A 19,859-nucleotide genomic window follows, 5' to 3' on the forward strand; every position below is an offset into this window, starting at 1 on the left:
ATATGAATATACATCAATATTCATCAATATGAATATTGATGAATCTTTTTGCTTGGACAGCTGATGTATTATACAGCAGTTTAAGTAATGTATAAAATGTGGCTTTTGTTTAACACAATATAAATAAATTATAAGAGAGTGTGCCACTTCTGATACTTCAAATAAGTTTACAGGAGTAACAATATTGAAATGTTCTTGTAGTTATATTCCATTATAATTTGTATCTCTTATATTTGCTTTTCAACGCGCCGTGCATAATACAGATTCAAACATGTCGATATTGCTTAAATGAAACACCATCAGTTGTACTGTTTATAGAGTGTCCTACAACAAACAGGTGAAAGAGGGTGGGGACTTTTTCCCTTTTGTCCACGAGCGACTGCACATAAACTTGCGGTTGGTCTATAAACAGTGCTGTGTAGGCTACATCGCACAGTGAGCCCACGCTTACATGTGATCGTTATTTACTGCGTAACACTGAAATTCCAATTGGTCACTTCCTCTTGCTTCCTGTCTGGTTCCTTGGGGGATTTTAAACTCCTTGCAACACAAGGGGGCTCATCGCTTGAAGCTGCAAAACGAAAGTATGTTGCAGACCAAGACAAGGCAGCTGAAAGGTAAGGCGTGTGTTTGAGAGTGTGCTGTGAGATGCATGGTTTTCAAACCAAAACCTCAATTGCGATTTTATTATAAAATAGCATAAGAATTAAATGTATTTTATTAAGTTAGTTCTTAAATATTCATAAAAAAAAAATACGCATTTATTAAATAGCCTTTTAGAGTAAGCTGTTTTATTACTGTTGCGAAATTGTTGATGGTATCGGTATTAAAGTGGCAGCTGGGGTTTTATTGTCTCCGGTACATGCTGTTGCAAGTTATTCACAGATTTTAGTGACTTATTTGTGTGAGAGAGCCATGCGGACGTGTTTGGCATCCCAGACGCCGGATTATTTGTATTATTCGTGTGTGTGTGTGTGTGTGTGTGACGCGAGGTTTTAATCCTGTTCTATTTAGGCAGTAGCCTACACATTTCTTCTCCGCTTAAGGAAAGTATCTCTGCGATCACACATCATTTAGCGATTTTTTAAATTTTTTAATTATTAAATGTGTTTTTCAAATATTGCATATCAATTTTTCATACATATTCAGTTATCTGAATGACAAATTAACCACCCGAGTAAATGTTCACGCGAGTGTCTGCGCGTTTAATTCTGTCAAACAGATTGTGAACAAAAAATGAATGAGGTCGGTTCGTGTCGAAGGAACGGGGCGAGAGAGAGTTCTGAGCAAAGCAGCGGTTGCAGCGATAACCTTTCCAACCAACAGTCGACTGACAGTTTAACTAATAACAGATAACACTAGCACACAGTCTGTAGAACAGGCTACAGTGTGAAATGTCAGTGATGAAGGCTAGACGTGTGTAAATATGTAGCCTATGAACAACAAGTAGGGTCTCACGTCAGTGAGGAACACGTCTTTTGTTGTATTAAGAAAATTAAACATTTAAAAAATAATAATAATAAAAAAGGTCGTTGTAGTTTTGTAGTATTCGTGTAATATTGTGTAATCATGTAGTATTAGGCCTATACTTATAAATAGCAAATAGCAAACAACATTAGCAAATAGTTTGTAGCCTACATTGTCTACGATAGTCATTTTATCTTAATTAAAACATCTTTCACAAAAAACTACATATCAGTCTGTGTTTAAGTGTAGATATAATGTTTGGAAGGTAAAGCGAGCAGGCAGGGACTTGGATCTACATTCAGGGTGTGGCATCATTTTATATTTATATGATATAAATCTGACCACGCATCTGTAATATGCAGGGCCGGATTTATGCATGGACATTCTAGGCACCTGCCTACATGCGCACTCGTCCAGGGGGGCCAAACACAATGAAGATATATATGTGGCTGGACAGTAAAGCAGAGAAATAAATTGAGGGAAAAACCTAAAATCTGCAATAGTAGTCCACTACGCCACCTAGTGACTGTAATTGTATACTGTTTTATAATGTACTACAATACTGAAATATAAATATCTACCACCTAACTACTATTTACACAATTATTATAAGTTCTGTTCAGTATGTAAAATCCATTAATTATGAAATGAGTACAATTGGGCAATATAGCATTGTTTACTAGTGTGAATCCTTAATTAACAAGCCTTTGTAAAAAGAATGGTTAGTACATTTATTTGTTAGGTAACAACCTCAGCAGCTGTGCTGTTTTAATGTTTGTCATGTGACAACACTTTAGCATACTACTCTGAAACGGTAGGGAGGGAGTTCAGCTTCCTGACAGCCTGATGAATGAAGCTGTCCTTCAGTCTGCTGGTCCTGGCCTGACTGAAGAAGCTGTGACGGGTGGGTGGGATCACCTGCGATGCAGAGGGCTTTATGGGTGAGACGGGTTCCATAAATGTCCTGGAGCGAGTGGAGGGAGACACCAACGATCTTTTCAGCTGCTCTCACTATGTGTTGAAGAGTCTACTGGCAGGATGAGTTGCAGGTGCCATACCACACAGTGATGCAGCTAGTCAGGATGCTCTCGATGGTGCTTCTGTAGAGGGTGCACATGATGGGGGCCGGGCTCTGGCTCTTCTCAGTTTGCGGAGGAAGTAGAGACGTTGCTGTGCATTCTTGGCCAGTGCTGCGGTGTTGTCACGCCAGGAGAGGTCCTCTGTGATGTGCAAAGAAAGAAGGCGTAACATTTATTCTCTCTGTTGCCGCAGCTGCCTTGTTGTGGAGTCACTGTGTGTTTCTTTGTGAAAGTGAAACTACTTTGTTTGGCCTTCCAAAAGAGGACATGACTAGAAATCAGTGGTTAAGTTGTATTTCAACACTGTTCCTGAACAGTCCAACCCAAATATTTTGATGTGTGCTGTGCATTTTATGGAGGAAGAGGACTGTTTCCAGAACCAGTAGCCTGCAATGCATCTGTGGCACAATGGTTGTTTCTATAAAGTTGGGCAGTATAAACTTTGCAAGGACAGTCTGGCGCTTCTGACTTACAGCCTGTAAGTACGTTTTTTATATTTAAATAATTTGCCAATGATGATTCAAACTTGAGTTTTGAGTAGTGTAGAGTAGAGCTTGTTGTTTGTTGTTTCTCCGATCACAAATGCAGACATGGTTTTATGTTTATGAAGCGCGAAACACAACGTGGAAAAAAAACACTGTAAGTCATTATAATCACTAATTATGTCCCCACTGGATGCAACAAATGCCTCGTTTGTAATGGGTTTTATTTGTTTTGTCTCGTCTTGTGATGTCCGGATCACGAATGAATCTTTCTATTTAACCGGATCTTCTTAGTGAACCGATCGAACTGGTTCACCAAATCTATCTGAATCGTTTGAAACGGTTCGCGTCTCCAGAACACAGTAATCCACAAATAACTTATTTGTTATTCGGTTTATAAACATGCCTTACACTCCCTCTGACGTGAAATAAACCAATATCCCAAACTATTCAGTTACTCCTAACAGTAAATTGACTGAACTGCTAAAAGAAAACGATGATGGGATGTTCGCAAGCAGAGCAGCTGGACTGAGTCTCGTGCTGCTGGCCTGGGAGAAGGCATCACAGTATGTAAAGGGGCAAAACATTTCCGTCACACGCTTGAAGGGGCGGTCACACTGCACTTTTTTTCTTTCGTGTCCATTGGACTCCATCATCCTATGCGAATGGCGTCAAAAAAACCCGGAAACCGCAAAGCCTCATGCGAAAAATTGTTTCGCATTTCGCATGCGTTCCAAAGTATCAAGTTTTGTGACACACTCTACCTGACCCGGCGAATTCGCATCAAGAATCACGTGAGACCGAGGGGCCAAGGAAGTCGACGGGCAACAGAAAGTTGAAGGGTCCGGCCACACCCGGGGCCGGTGCCGCCATCTTGTAGAGAATTTTCACTTGCGTTGCATTCCCATTGACTCCCATTCATAAGTTTTTTGTTGCGTCACTTTAGTACAAGCGAATAACTTTACGATCCTGAGGGCGATTTTTAAAGACGCCATGTTTTGTCTTATTTATAATTGCTAAAGATACACTACAATGTATAAATTGCTCCATTACCTTCTGATGTTAACATTATTGCCCCGTAGAACAGTTTTTGTAAAAGAGGGCTAACGATTGCCGGTTCCATATAAACCCTCGACTCTACTGCGCCAGTTAGAAATTACCGTACCAGGAGAGTAAATCACTCAGCAGAGCGGCATCGGGGAGACGTCAAGAGATATGGCGTACTGTGGCGTTACATTGTTAAATAACTCTTATACAAAATATAATCAGAATACTTACTTCCTGCTCACATGCACGCCAAGAACTCCCCGCTCAAACTCCTCCGTCCCCCTGCAAGATTTACGAGGGCAGTTTTGGCACGCTCAGACTACTACTAAAATTTACCAATCTGTCAGACAGTTTTTCTGACGTCATCAGCTTAGTTTTGAGTCTTTGCCGCGTCAGAAACGGAAGTTCTAAAATATCGCTAAAACGGGGCTTTCAAAAACTGTCCTCAATTGAGTCCAATTGGGGGTCAGCTGCTGTGTCCAGTTTCTTTACGTCTATGTGAAGACCTGGGATCAAGTAGAATGTTCACTACGATGGTACATTCAAAAGATTTAAGAGCGTAATGAGGACACATTTTATAATTTTTTATTAAAAAAAAAAAAACAAAAAAAAAACCTGCTTAGTGTGTATGTATTTATATAGAGAGAGAGACAGACAGAGAGTAAAACATAATAAAACACTTTCGACGCCGTCGCAAAAGGCACAGTACAAGCACATTTAATCCATGTTGTGATAACTGAGGGGAGACCGTTACCTGCTCCCGCCCATATTCGCAGCGGTGTCCGAAAAAATTTCGCACGTTCAAAGTCTAGTGTGACCGCCCCTTGAGGCATTTGGCCAATCACAACATACTGAATAGCTGGTCAATCACAGCACACCTCGCTTTTCAGACCGATGAGCTTTGTACACATCGACACATTTCAGAAGGCGGGGCATAGAAGGGAAACTATAATGTACATTATATGGAAAATAATGTGTTTTTTTTTACCTTAAACCACATAAACACATTTCATTACACCAAATACATCAAATAATGTTCTTTTTAGCAGCATCATATGACCCCTTTTAGATTACTATGATCCATTCTTAATCTTGTATATATAATAAAGTCCTACCTATTCATATGATTAATTTTACCTTTTTTATGTTACTTTGAATTCTATAGAAATGTCTTGCTTTTTTACATGAGTTCCAGTAGTTCTGCCATTTATTCCTACAAACTTGCTTAATAACAGGTTTTCCTTCTGCCCTGCTTAAAGTGACTGTTACGCTAATATTATCCATTTTAATTGATTCTTTAGCCATTTGGTCTGCTTTTTCATTCCCTCATATCCCTACATCTGCTGGTACCCATAAAAAATGCACTACACTAACACTTCCATTTGACTTATTCTATAGACTGTAAAATGATCAATTTCTCTATCAGTATATCTTTTCTACACGACTGTAAAGTTTGAAAGTGATGCCATTGAATCTTGAGTTTGCCATCTCCCCCTCAAACCATTCATGAGCCGTCTGAATGGCGAATTATTATGCCGTATATACTGATGTTGCATCAGTTATTCTACTTTTATTCCCACTTTTAAATTCTGGTACATAAAATGCTGCACCCGTTCGCCCTGTCTCTGGGTTTTTAGATCCATCAGTGTACATATGAATAACAGTATTAATATATTCTAGTGTAAAATACTTAATTTCACCTTCAAACTATCCTTTTTGTATTTTGTTATGTATTCTAAAATCAATTTGTGGCTCACTTAAAAACCAAGGTGGTATTTTTGGCAAATGTAAAAGCTCTTTCACACCAAAAGCCTCAGGCTGAAGGAAATGTAAATTAACGTCTGTACAGTAGAACACAGAAGAAATTCAACACTCTTCAGCAATAAAAAAAGAAGAAATGTTAGTTTATCTTGTGTAATTTTTGCTTATTAGTATGGCTGAATTGGATCATCGAAGGTCAGCAGCAAATTGGTTAATAAAATGGGATTAAATGCAAAAAATATATTTATAATATAAAACATATAAAAATATCACATACTCAGATTCTCTAAAATTCTTTTATTATTCATTTTGAGGAAAACTAAATCTGATTTTTTTTTTTTTTTTATATTCAATAAATAAAATGAATTAATGCATGTTCACATTTATTCTAGATCTAAAGTAACATCTTACTCCCGATTTCTCTCAACAAGGAGACAGGGGATCTTTCAATTAAAAAATGGGAAAAAAGTAACTCAGATATTTTCTTGTAAATTAAAAAGTAATGGATTACTTTACTAGTTACTTGAAAAAAGTAATCTGATTACGTAACTCGCGTTACTTGTAATGCATTACCCCCAACACTGTTTTTGAGTATACTGGATTAATATCCAATTATGTTGTTTCTGACAGCACTTGAGAAATATTGCTGTTATGATATAATGATATGATCCCTCACTGGTGTTGTCTTTTCTTCTCTTTCGGTCTCTTGTGTGTTCCCTATGTTATTCATCCAGCAAGGCAAAGTGTCGTGGCTTATGGAGCTAAACTCTGATGTTTAACAAAGCACCGTAATGAGTGGGAAAGTCTGGATATTGATCACTGTGAGTTATAATCAGTCTTTGCTAACATATTAGTGGAAGGCCTTGGAAGCCTCTCAGTGAGGTGTTGTGTGGCTGCAGTTTATTTTTTATTGCACCTCGTTAAAGATAGCCCATGTTAAATGTTTTACGAGATATAATCTACACAGTGTTTCCATAAAATGCATAACATAAAATTAATTATTTCAGATGACAGTTGTCCAGAGGTGAGACTTGATTTTTGGCATTTGTTTCATAGGCAGTTTCTTTCATCACCCATGTTTACCATGTCCAGTCCAAGTGTATGGAGCAAGACATTAAGGCACATCTGGTGAGTCTATCCATAATTGTTTTTGTGATTTTCTGCCCATATCATCCCAAATAAATCTGAGGCTTGTTGCTTTTAATCCTGCACATTTCTGATTTTTTTAATTTGGGAAAGAATTCTGCAATAATGTGCAAACTTTAAGTGTTTTCTAAAAAGAGTTTACTGCCATAATGTTAAGTCATGTTATATGTCCATAACAGCTAGCTGTGTTATCCTTCTTACAACTAAGTGTTTTATTTATTTATTTATTTTTGATAGTGGGACAAATGTATTTTGTTCTGTTCTAATTCATTCTACACATGTCTAATAATTCTACATAGAATTCAGTAAAATCTAAAAGTGTCTTGGTTAATATGTCTTTATTGTATATATCAAAACATCAGCACAACTGGCATTTATTTTTCTGACTTTGTTGAACATTGCTAATTCAACAAAGTAGTGGTTGTTCTCCCAGGACATTTGTATCAACTTGAAAACTGGCTTCATAAATCTACAAAAGTGTAAAAATGGTTAAATTAATTGAAAGAGTGGAAATGTGAGATTATTTCTGAGAAAAGCTTTAGCATCTTTTTTGTTTTTGCAAATGCCACCTGGGTTGAAATTTTGAGTATAATGTATTTTAATGTCTTGCTTATATATTATGTATATTAACCTGCCAACGATTTATGTCTGCAAGAATGCATAGCTAGATATGTGGTTAATTATTTTCAGAAAGATTCCCTTTAGTTTTCTCTAAGGACATGAAATTAAATGATTTTTGACAGCAGCAGGGTTAGTTTAACCAGCAGTTGGATGGATGGGTTTGTGAGGGGGGTTCATCTGTCTGTTGTCCATCTGTTTAACATATGGACCCAAATAATAAAAAAACAAATTATTCAGTGTTTTGTGAGACAAAAATGTTCATTAATTGAGGTCTCTGTCATGATGCGGTTTGGATGAAGCACACGGTGCAAGGGTAATCTGGAAGGGAGTCTTTAATTATCAATCCAAGAGTTAAACACAGAAGAACATGGGGAGTAAAAGACAACAACAGCAACTTCAAAGCAAGACATGGGAACTGAGGAAAACACAGTGCATATAAACACATGGAACATAATCAGGGAAAACTGAAACAGGTGTTTTCAGAACAAAATCAAAACAGGAGAACAGAAAAGACTAATCAGGAAAAACTGTGTCAAAGCTGGATCAATAGAAATGCAGTGAATTCAAAACCAAAACAGAACATAAATGTGACAGTCTCAGAATTTAGTCAAATGTAAAAAAAAAAAAAAATATTGAGGTGCATCCAAATTTGCATGCTTGTGCCATTTTTAGTATAAATAATGTGAGAAGTGAGTTCACACTGTAAATTCCAAAAAAAAAAAAAAAAAGGTGTGGATTGTTGGACACTTTATGCACTTTCCTAATGGAGGGGGAAGGGCTTTAATGCTGGATGACAGTTTACACAATTAATACACTAGATAATTGTCACAGTTATGAACTTTTAGTTTAGTCCATTTCTGTTAGTTCCTTCCGGTTCCTGTTTTTCCTTATTTGGTTATGTTCCTGTTCTTCTAAGTTCATCATTAGTTAACCCCCTTCACCTGTCTGCCCCCTTTTAGTTCCTTCCTGAGTTCAGTTCTTTGTCTGGTGTTTTCCATGGTACCTTGTGTGTATTCCTGTCTTGGTTAACCTGTCTTTGTGTGGATAATAATAAATACATGTTTATATTCCTTCATCTTCATCGTGCGCTTGTCTTCTTACACACATGCCTATATGTGCATAGTGTATTGTGCATCATTTGGAACCAGTGCAGTCAAATGATTAATCGCATCCAAAATAAAAGTTTCCATAATATATGTACTGTATGTGAACTGTGTATATTTATGTATATATAAATACACATACAGTATATATTTTGAAAATATATTATGTATATATTTATATTCTACGGAAGTTCTAAGCGGCCATCCATTATAATTTTTTTCCTCTTTGTTTTCTCGTTATAACGACTTAATTTTCTCGTTATCTCGACATAACGAAAGTCGTTTTCTCGTTATAAGCGACTTAATTTTCTCGTTACTGACATAACGAAGGTCGTTTTCCCCCCCCCCCCCCTCGTTATACGACATGAAAGTTTTAAATTGCTATAGTAACGAACTCAACAGGCATCTGATTATGCAGGCGCTCTTACTGTAGCCTATAGCAAATTTTGCTTCGCCTAGGTAATAACAATACTGTATAAATAAAGTGTGATGTGATTTTTTCCAGTTTTTTTTTTCCAGAGACACAGTACAACGAACGTTTTGTTTTTGTAATTAACATGTTTAAATGGCACACACCGCGCCATTAGATGCTTGGATACACTTTGTACACAATTTTCCTTTATATGAAATAATTTATATATCAATTTGTATTTTGTAGTAGTCATTATGTGGCAGATATCATGTGTGTTACAAGCTTCTGTTTGAAAAGAGCGTTCATGTGTACGTGTAGTGTATGTGTGTGTGTGTAGAAAAACAATTCGACATTACAGAACAAAACTGAATTAAATTAGCCTATGGATTTTTTACATATACATCACATTTATTCATCAATATGGTTTGTTATTCTTAGTAATAAGGAAAAGAAGACATCAGTACATGTTACAATGGTTAATCAGTCCTACTTGTAATAAACAGAACCATCTCCGCTTATTAACTACCTAATCATTAAATTAAAATTAAATTTAAATTAATCATGAGCCTCACAAATTAATGTGCAAACAGAATACTGATCTGACAGAATGCGTTGGTGAAACTCAGCATTTCATACCTATTCATATGATTCAAGCATTTAACATTTTATGAATTAATTAAATGTCAGTAATAAACTGCAAATCGATGAGGAAGGTCCGCTTACAGTAAAGTTTATACAACACCCCACAGTTATATTCACTATAACCTTCGCAGTTTTGTAATTTCTTAGAGAAAAATTAAGTCGTTATAAGATGAAAACGAACTGTTTTATTCGAGATAAACGAGAAAATTAAGTCGTATTATTTAATGCATGGCCGCTTAGAAAACTGAGCTAATATGTAAATATTAATATAAAAACATTATTATATTATTCTTAAATGCATGTGTATTTATATATACATAATAAATATACACCGTGTACACACACATATTTAGCTTTTATTAATCAAAGCACTTTTGGAATAAATACTTTTGTATCTACAGTTTTTCAATAATTTTTTTTTCTCTCACTCATAATTAATATTTAAACAAACACTAACAAATAAATAAAAAAAATTAAAAAAAAAGATTTTTTTGTCTCTCATGGTTAATGTTTATTTCAACATTCACTAATACATTATTAAAATGTATTACAAAAGATGTAACTGTAACCAATGTGCTACTTAATTTAACGTTAATGTTAGTTTGCCAATGCATGTATTTAATAGGAACACAAGATTGTAAATACTGTTACCAAAGTGTTACCTTCAAATCAGTTTTTCTTATCAAACTATCATTGTAATATTCATTTTTTTTTTTTAAGTAGCCTTGTAATGGTCAGGATAATCTACAATCATTATTGTAAAAAATAAACCAATTTAAGATGATACAAGATGACATTCTGATCACACTGTCAGGGTTTTATTTTTTTTTTTGTGCAAGTTTATTTATACTTTATTGTACAGTACGTGCACTTACCTGTATTAAAGTGTACTTGCATAAGAAAGTGCTGAATAATAAAAGGTATCTACATGGGTTAGAGTTAGGTTTAGGGTTAGTACTTAGTTACTACCTAGTTATCGTAATTATTACAATTAAATATGTGCATGCTGTAAGGTCCGTGCACTTGGCCCAAGGAAGGTATCCAATGCTGGCTGAAGGTTTCTTGCGTTTTTGGTCTTTTCAGCGCACAAAGTTATTCAATTTAAGTTCAATTCTAATATAATCATTTTATTATCTAAACTCAAAACATACTATTAATTTAACTATAACCTAGAATAAAGGTCAAATTGCAAATTTGTCTTTCTCCAATCACTAATAATAACTATAATATTATTAATAATCATTATTATTCTGACAAAGGTGCTGTATGTAAGATTTTGACTCTACTAAAGCATAAAAATACCATAATATGTTTGCAGATATTTAAGAAACATGCTAAGTTAACATACTTGTTTATCTGAAAAATGATGCTACAGTCTGTTTTTCTCCTTTGAAAATGTGCGTTCCAGGCCGGAATGTCAATCTTTGTTTTGGTTTGTGAAACCCGCCCACTGCCAGTTTACCCAACTGTATTTCGACATCCCGGGTTGCCAGTTGACGGAAAACACAGCGTATTTCATTTCATTCATCTCAAGTGCGCTCGTTCCTGTTTGTGTCGTCAATCTGGCAACCTGTGTGTGCATCAAGTCTGAGGAGGAGGGGCCGGTTAAAAAAACTTGAATTTGGACTGCAATACCTAGTTCAACCACTCGGTGTCAATCCTACATACAGCACCTTTAACTCTTTACTTTATATTTACTCGTTCATTAGGAATCCATGTTGCTCAGGGTGTATCATGCCGGCTGATGTACATGTAACCCATGATCACAAACTCTCCAGTCTGATCATTAGTCAGAGGTTATGACTAACTATTTAGTAGGTCACCCATGCTTACCATTATTTAAATAGTGGTTCTGTTAAGTCCCCTACAGTCACCCACGTAACAACTTAGTTAAAGCTCAAACAATAATCAGCGGTTATACTAGTACTATTTGTCTAGTCCCCGATAGTTAATATAACTACATACAATTTAATTAATGCTGAGACAATAACCAGAGATTATGGCCAGTACTATGAAATATGCCCAAACCATGCTAATACTCCAGTAGTATATTGTCTAGCCCCCCACAGTTAATGCAACTGCATAACAACTTAACTAAAGTCAAGCAGTTAGTCAGAAATCTATAATCTCACCTGATGTGCCCCATGCTCCATCTAACCTGAGATCTAGTTTGTACTAACCCTAGACGCAGATTTGTGGCAACATACGCCTTCACTTAATCTACTTGAGAAAATTATTTCAGAGTAAGTCAAAATAGAATCAAATGCAACAATTTATTATTAGCCAGGTAAATATGTATTATGCCAATTACATAGCCAATTCCAAGATATCAAATCAATATAAAACATCAAATTCTCAAAGATAAAGATGCATACCTGGCTTTTAGATAAATACATAGTATGAAGTTTGTGGACACACTTCATGCTATGGGCTCAGTCTGGCTACAGAATCACCCTGACCCTTTTGCTGCAGTCCTTTAAATACAAAACAAATAAAACACCCCCCAAACGGAGGCATGTACAAACAATTGGAATTTGCATTAGTTTACACCTCAATGGGAACAGAAGGTAATTTACATGGAAGACCCTGGGAAAGGGCACTCCCATTACAGTAAGCAAAATATCTCTTAACTCTTAGGATCTGTATTATCTTTTAGTCTACTTTTGTAAGATTGAGACCATTGTACCAGTTGCACTGAGACATTTCAAATGATACCAGATATGACTGTTAGTTCACTTGCATTGGCATTTTCATGTAATCATTTTGAGCAGACTGAGTAGAAGGAAGCATGGGTGAAGGGATTTAAAATGAAACAAATGGACAAAAACGAAGGAAGTCTCCTGCACTTCCACTCTGTGTGGTGTCTCGAAGATGCCCGTGTATGTTTGTCTTGTTTGTTTCTCAGTTTCTGAGTTTCTTTCATCCTTACAATATTGAAAAGGACTTTAAAATAAAGTGCCACCGTTTATTTTATAACTGGTTATATATATTGACTGTACCTGATCCCTTAAATATGTCCATACTGTATCTTCTCTTAAATGCCCATAGGATGAGCTGTTGTTGGAAGGTCACATGTTTCAGATTAAGGTGTTCTCACCTGAAACGGAGGTAAGAGCAAGAACATAAGGTGACTTTTATTTACTTATTAACTTTGTTTACCTTTATTTACTTTTAATATTGTTATTAGCAGTAGTTGTATATTGTGTTATAATAAGAAGTATTAGCTTGTTGAAATGTTTCTTGTTATCCCAAGTGTATTGTACAGAAAAAGACGCAATAAGAGTTTATTAACTTTAGCCAGAAAACTTTATTTCTCTTGTCAGTTTATACTGGTATGAATTTTAGTTTAAATAATTGAGTTTAATAATCAATAATAGTTATGTTATGGTTATTGGTTACATTATTTTCCTGACTATTTTTCCAGGAACATGCGCTTCTGTCAGTAATAAATACCCTCTGTACAAACTGGAAAAATAATAAGGAGAAGGATAAATTAACAGTTGTAAAAACCTTTTACATAATGCTGTATAAAGTGAGTATGCTGCTTACTCTACCATATTCTGTCATTCTGTTTCAAATATCAAAATGATTCAGTTGCATTCACTGCATTGTTTCCCTATTTCTATCTATAGCTAGAGGAAAATTTTGAGGAAAAAAACTTTTGTGCAAATCTCAATTGCATGGATGCTTACACAGTACGTGGCATTGACACAGCCACTTTTGGAGAAATGTATAGAAAATCTTGCAATGGATCTGTATCAGGTATAGACATTTAACCTCTCATAATTTATCCTTTTCCTTTAGTCTTGCCCTTCCTTAATTTATTCATAATATGAACAATGGACACCATAAATCTCTGGCAAGGCAACACTTATTTGTAGCTGAAGGCATTGAATTAGCCAGAATATTTATAAAAACAAACAAGCTAAATTACACGAACTGGATATATAGAATGTTATGAATAATACATGTTTGAAAATGCACAGTTTGCTCACTTTCTCTCTTTTTTCAACTTAGACCTGAAGTGTCCATCAAAGAGTAAGTTAGTTTACATTGTCTCATTTACAGTATATCCATGATGTACCTTTTTGTCTACTCTTTGTAAAAAAAAAAAAAGAGTCAGTAAGCTGATGGAAAGGAAAATGTTAACTTGTTTAAGCAATAGCTGATTATTTTTCACACACACATATAAAAACTGTGAATGTCTGGATGTTTCTAGTAGCTCTTACTATAATGTTAATTATTCCAAAGAAACTGATTTCTTTAGCTCACACAGTATTACACGTTAATCTCTGAGTGTTGTTGTACAGAAATTGTTGTTGAATTATTCTGTTGAAACCTTTTGTAATAGATCATGTTTTGTGTCAAACAGGCACACCTTTAACAACGATCAGCCCAACTCCTGAATTCAGTAAGCTAACTCAGTTTCTTATTTCACATCTCAAACACAGATATTTGAACTGCCATTCACAAGTATTTAAATTAAAAACAGATCATTCATAAATTCATGTACATTCAAATATAAGTATTTATAAAATGATTTACATCAAAGTTTCATGTCAGATCTAACTACATTCCCTACTAAACAAATCTAATTATTAAATAGTGACAACAAACAAAGTATCTCGCTTTGTCAAGAATGTCTGGGTTTTTTACTTATTGAAGAAGATGTGAAGCTAAAGATAATAGAAGGGAAAAGCAAACCATCACATTCAAAGTCTTGCCCATATATCCGCTTTCTGAGCACATGCGTGGTATTATAGCTGTCTTTTGAAGCTAAGTGTAATGTAATCTGTTTTCTAATTAATCAGGCATAACGGTCAGTTTATTCACCACAGATCATGAAAGTTCAATATTGTATTGTATTTCATATTCACATCAACACAGATTACAGCACAGATACTTTATCTGCCACGTTAATCAGAGTTTTTTGACATCAAACCACATTTTCTAATCACATAGGCATAACATCTTTAACAACATTGGTCAGCCCAAACATCACTGCTCCTGAAAGTAAGGATCCCATTAATCTTCTTGAATTAAGTACATGCTGAATATTTGCACGTAATACACTGAGCATTTAATTCAGTAAAGGAAACCAACAGAAATTTAACTGAAAATATCCTTAAAGGGATAGTTCACCCAAAAATGAAAATGTAATGTTTATCTGCTTACCCCAGGACATTCAAGATGTAGACGACTTTGTTTCTTCAGTAGAACACAAATTATGGTTTTTAACTTCAGCCGTTGCAGTCTCTCAGCAGTACAGTGCTTGGCAATGGTAACAGAATCTATGAGAGAGAAACAAACATGCACAGACAAATCCAAATTAAAGCCTACGGCTCGTGACGATACATTGATGTATAAAGACACAAAACGATCGGTCTGTGCAAGAAACTGAACAGTATTTATATCGTTTTTTTACCTCTGATTCACGCAATGTCCTAACTGTTAGAACTCTTGTGAATGCGCTCCACAACAGCCTGCATCATCTTCTTCTTGTGGCTTTATGGCAGATCGCAGACTTATAAGTGCATTACCGCCACCTATCTCTCAAATAGACCATTAATACTCTATCTACAATCTCAATGAGGAGTGTCAATGGTCCATTTGAGAGATAGGTGGCGGTAATGCACTTATAAGTCTGTGATCCGCCATAAAGCCACAAGAAGATGATGCAGGCTGCTGTGAAGCGCGTTCAAGAGTTCTAACAGTTTGGAAATTGAGTGAAAAACAAAAAAACAATTATATATATAAATACTGTTTAGTTTCTTGCACAGACCGATCGTTTTGTGTCTTTATACATCAATGTATCGTCATGAGCCGCAGGGTTTAATTTGGATTTGTCTGTGCATGTTTTTTTTCTCTCTCATAGATTCTGTGACCATTGCCATGCATTATACGACTGACAGACTGCAACGGTTGAAGTTAAAAATCATCATTTGGGTTCTACTGAAGAAACAAAGTCACTTACATCCTGGATGCCCTGGGGATAAAATTTTCATTTATTGTGTGAACTATCCCTTTAATTTTATTTATTTATTTTATATAAATTTTTGATTATATGGGGACATCAGATTAATATGGCCTACTTTTACTGTTTTTTTTTTAATATGAGTATGTAATATTTTGTAGATTTGACAGCAGATCCATCGGCGCGTACAGAAACCTTCAGTAAGTTTGTCTCTTGTGAGAGCAGCTTCATCTGTGATGAGCAGCATAATACCTTCAGCATACACTCAGTAGTCACTTTCAGTGGCCATCTGACATATTGTGCATTCAGAAAGGTTCAGCAGCAGCGCAGTGTCTTTTTTCAGTCATCATCCCATCTAGCCAATCTCTGCTGACCCTTTCAGACCCGTACAGATATGCTGCCCTTTTCCCTTTTTTGTTGTTGTTACTATTTGCACAGTTCTCATCTTTTTATGAAATACTAATTCAGACAATCATTAAATAATTAAACTCAACATTTGTTTGTCATTTTGAAGTCCATGTATACAAACTTATACGTACTGACTTGCTGATGATTAGCTGATTAGATATACCATGTTGCACCTAATGAAGTCAACACAACTTGTGCATTGTCACAAATGACTAATTTTACTAAAATAGCCATTTACTAATTAATTAATAATTTTGTGCATAACTACTAATTGTTTTGTTAAATAAAAAATGAATATTCTTTTTGAATATTATTTCTTTCAGCATAATCTTTAACATCACAAGCCATTCTATTTTATTATGAATGCCATTTATGCCATTATCTTTTAAGTTGACACTGGCTGCTATATCTCATGTTTTTGTATGGTTTTCCCTTTTATTACAGTTAAAGATGAAAATCAGTGGGGTAAGTGTCAGATCTGTGGGTCTTTCTGACCAATTATTTTTGCTTTCAAGTCTTCTCTCTTCCTACAAATCTCTATGAAAACTGACATTTTATTTTTATTTATTTTTTGTTTCCAAGCTACCATTAAAACATGTTTTGGACTCCTGGTTGTGTCATTTCTGCTGAATATTGTTTTACTCTTCACGGTGTTTCACATGCACAGGAAGGTAAAAATTTCTAAGCATTAACTTAGTTTGTGAGTTTGTATAAAATTAAAACAGGTTTTTTATATTTGAGTAAGGGGGCATGGTTTAACTTCAAACCAATTCTTCGGGATAAATACGAGTCATCTATCCATAATATTGCTTTCTCCATGAAAAATACTTTTGTCTGAGTAAGAAGAGAAATATGCACAGGTCAAGCATGGTTTAAAAGTTTAAACGGTCAAAAACAGCTCTTAACAAATAACACGGGATGGACATTTTCACTGGAGGAAGCGTTATAATGGATTTTTATTTATTATGGAATATTTCTTTAAAATTTAAATTAACTGCAAATCCTTAATTTACTCACATGGCATTTATTTATTTATTTATTTATGGCATTATTGTAAGTTTTAACTATAAGAATAACTTTTATATCAGTATGATTTATTTTAGTGTTGTCAAACGATAAATCACAATTAATCACAATCCAAAATAAAAGTTTTTATTTACATAATATATGTGTGTGTACTGTGTATATTTATTATGTATATATAAATACACATGCATGTATATATTTAAGAAAACGTTACATTTATATATTAAATATATGTATATATATTATAAATTATATGAATGTAAATATATACATGTAAATATTTTCAAAATATGTGCTGTATGGGTGTGTATTTATATATACATAATAAATATACACAGTACACACACATATATATTATGTAAACAAAAAACCTTTATTTTGGATGTGATTAATCATGATTAATCGTTTGACAGCACTATTTTATTTATGTCATATTTTGAACCTTTGTTAATGAAACCAATTAAGTTGTCTTCATCAGTGATTAAGTCCTTCAGTATACTCTCTGTGATGGTTTTCATTTTATTTATTTTTTTACAGTCAGAAACATCCAGTGAGATGACACACTCAGAGTTGTAAGGTAAACATCTGATTTAGGTAACACCATTTTTGTAGATTATGGAAAAAGCTTCAGATGAGCAGGATATATACTTTTACAGCTGTCTTGGACATGTTTACATTATTCTTTTTTCCCCTTTTTCCTGGCAGTAAATTAAAAATTTTAGCACTTCGGTAAGCTGATTTTTTTGTCACTCATCTAATTTTTAATGATAAAGTTTCTATATTTATTCTTTATACATCTAATCTTTTTTTTCTTGTTCAAGTCAGTCACCTGTTGATGTGTTTCTCCAGCTACAAAGTGATTCTCCAGTCATCTGTTACGGTATCCACACTCTCTATGCCATGCATGGCACAGTACTGTTTTTAAATCTGTGACTGGCAATGTGACTGACATGTTCACACAGCTTGTGTATTTTTCAGTCTTGAATGTGCCTCTGTAACTGTTATCCGTCATCTATCAGGTACTCCTCTTCATGGTTTTCTGACCCAGAATGATATGGAATAAAATGGTTTGTCTGTCCAGCCCACAGGTTGTGGGGTATGTTTTAAGAAATACGTTAAATATACCATAATTTGCGACACAAGAAACCCCCTCTTTTTCACACTTTATTTTATTTATTTTGGTATTTATTATCATTGTTTTGATTTGATCTGCTTATCCATCCCCAGTTCTCTTTGTTCTGTCTATTATATATATTTTTGTTTACACAAAAAAATTATAACTAGTACGGAAATTATTGGGAAAAAATCTATCCCTTTTAGCATTCAGGTCTTGAATGGTTGTGCCAGACAGGAACGAAAAGTATTTACAGCCAAGATACTGCAGCATAAAAGTAATATATCCTGTTGTTTTCAGGAGTTTGTATATTATTGTATTATTTTATACAATATCTTTCTATGTTTTTATTTTGGTGTGTTTGCGTGTAAGAGACTCTTTTCTGGGTATCTCAGAAATCAGAATGTAAATTTTATGTTACTGATCTTTGTGCTTTTGTGTAAACTTGACAATTGTCTACTGCAAAACACACCCAGTAAAACAGGAAATATGATCATGTGTATCTTAGACCTCATTAAATGTCACTAAAAAATGTTCTCATTAAAAAAACAAACAAACAAAAAATAAAATAAAATAAAAAATAAAACAGATGGACAGTCATTTTTCATTATTTTGTGTCTTCATTACCAAGTAGTATGTGTTCCTTTCTATATTATATCCATATTCTCATGTAAAATAACTATTTTTTTTTTGTATTATCTTTTATTTAATTAAACCAGGCACCTGTCACATCTTTTGTGTGTGTTTGTGTGTGTAAGATGACATTAATGAAATACAACTTTGCATACATTACACAAAATTTATCAGCAATACATCCAAAGTCATCTGAACAAATGGAAGAGAAGAGAAAAAAAAGCAGGAACAGAACAAATAAAGAAAAGAGGATTATTAAAAAAAAGAAAAAAAAAAAAAAGAAGAAGTTGGTCCGTGTTTTGATCATTTCATTTCTTATTTAGAATGCAATAACAAGAAATGGAAAAATGGCTCGTTTATTCGTTTTTCCGTTTAGTTTAACAAACGGAAAATTAGATTTTGGCCCGATTTCTCATTTTTTCGTTTGAGGTTTACAAATTGGTTTGCCTTCAATATTTCATTCGCACTTGTGGGCAGTGCTGAAACACTCTCTGAAATCTGATTGGTCGAATCGCTCCGCCTTCAGCACGGTCTTTTCATTCTTTCAGGCAGAATAAGAGTCAGTACTATAATGTCTGAACCACCACTCACTGTTAATTAGCATAATAATTGAATCAGATGTTGTTGGGCACATAATTCGCGCTGCTGTGACTTGCAAGTGACCCCTTTAAATTATTTCTAGGTTATAGTATTGTATGAATATTGTCCCACTGATAAATACAGTGCAAATAGTTCTGTCTCCTTGGATAAAAGTGAAGTGGAAATAAAAAAAAAAAATAGACTGAACAGTTCCATGATAATCTGTCTGTAACATTTACCACTCTCGTCTTTTAAGTCAAAAGGCACTAAGTATGTGTGTGTGACATTAATAAATAATTGTGAAAATTAATAAAGTTAAATTTATGAAATAAATTAGTAATATTAGTTTTATCACATAATAAATT

At 34.4% G+C, this 19,859-nt stretch overlaps 1 protein-coding gene across 5 annotated transcripts; it reads left to right on the plus strand.

Moving 5' to 3' along the window:
- Window positions 1-385: 385 nt before the first annotated feature.
- Window positions 386-18,879, plus strand: LOC109062005. 5 transcript variants are annotated; one of them, XM_042720254.1, is made up of 15 exons: window positions 386-617; window positions 6,571-6,657; window positions 6,893-6,964; window positions 12,809-12,868; window positions 13,185-13,292; window positions 13,393-13,522; window positions 13,778-13,798; window positions 14,133-14,171; window positions 14,723-14,773; window positions 15,896-15,934; window positions 16,587-16,607; window positions 16,725-16,813; window positions 17,706-17,762; window positions 17,874-17,897; window positions 17,990-18,879. In XM_042720254.1, the coding sequence occupies exons 2-13, from the start codon at window positions 6,628-6,630 to the stop codon at window positions 17,742-17,744; spliced, it is 699 nt and encodes a 232-aa protein (XP_042576188.1). In that variant the 5' UTR covers window positions 386-617; window positions 6,571-6,627; the 3' UTR covers window positions 17,745-17,762; window positions 17,874-17,897; window positions 17,990-18,879. The 5 variants fall into 5 exon arrangements, with proteins under 5 accessions (XP_042576188.1, XP_042576189.1, XP_042576190.1 ...); XM_042720255.1 differs by having other exon boundaries at window positions 17,994-18,879; XM_042720252.1 differs by having other exon boundaries at window positions 387-617; window positions 17,706-17,745.
- The last annotated feature ends 980 nt before the right edge of the window (window positions 18,880-19,859 follow it).

The sequence above is a fragment of the Cyprinus carpio genome, chromosome B3 (genome assembly GCF_018340385.1).
Source record: "Cyprinus carpio isolate SPL01 chromosome B3, ASM1834038v1, whole genome shotgun sequence".
Lineage (NCBI taxonomy): Eukaryota > Metazoa > Chordata > Actinopteri > Cypriniformes > Cyprinidae > Cyprinus > Cyprinus carpio.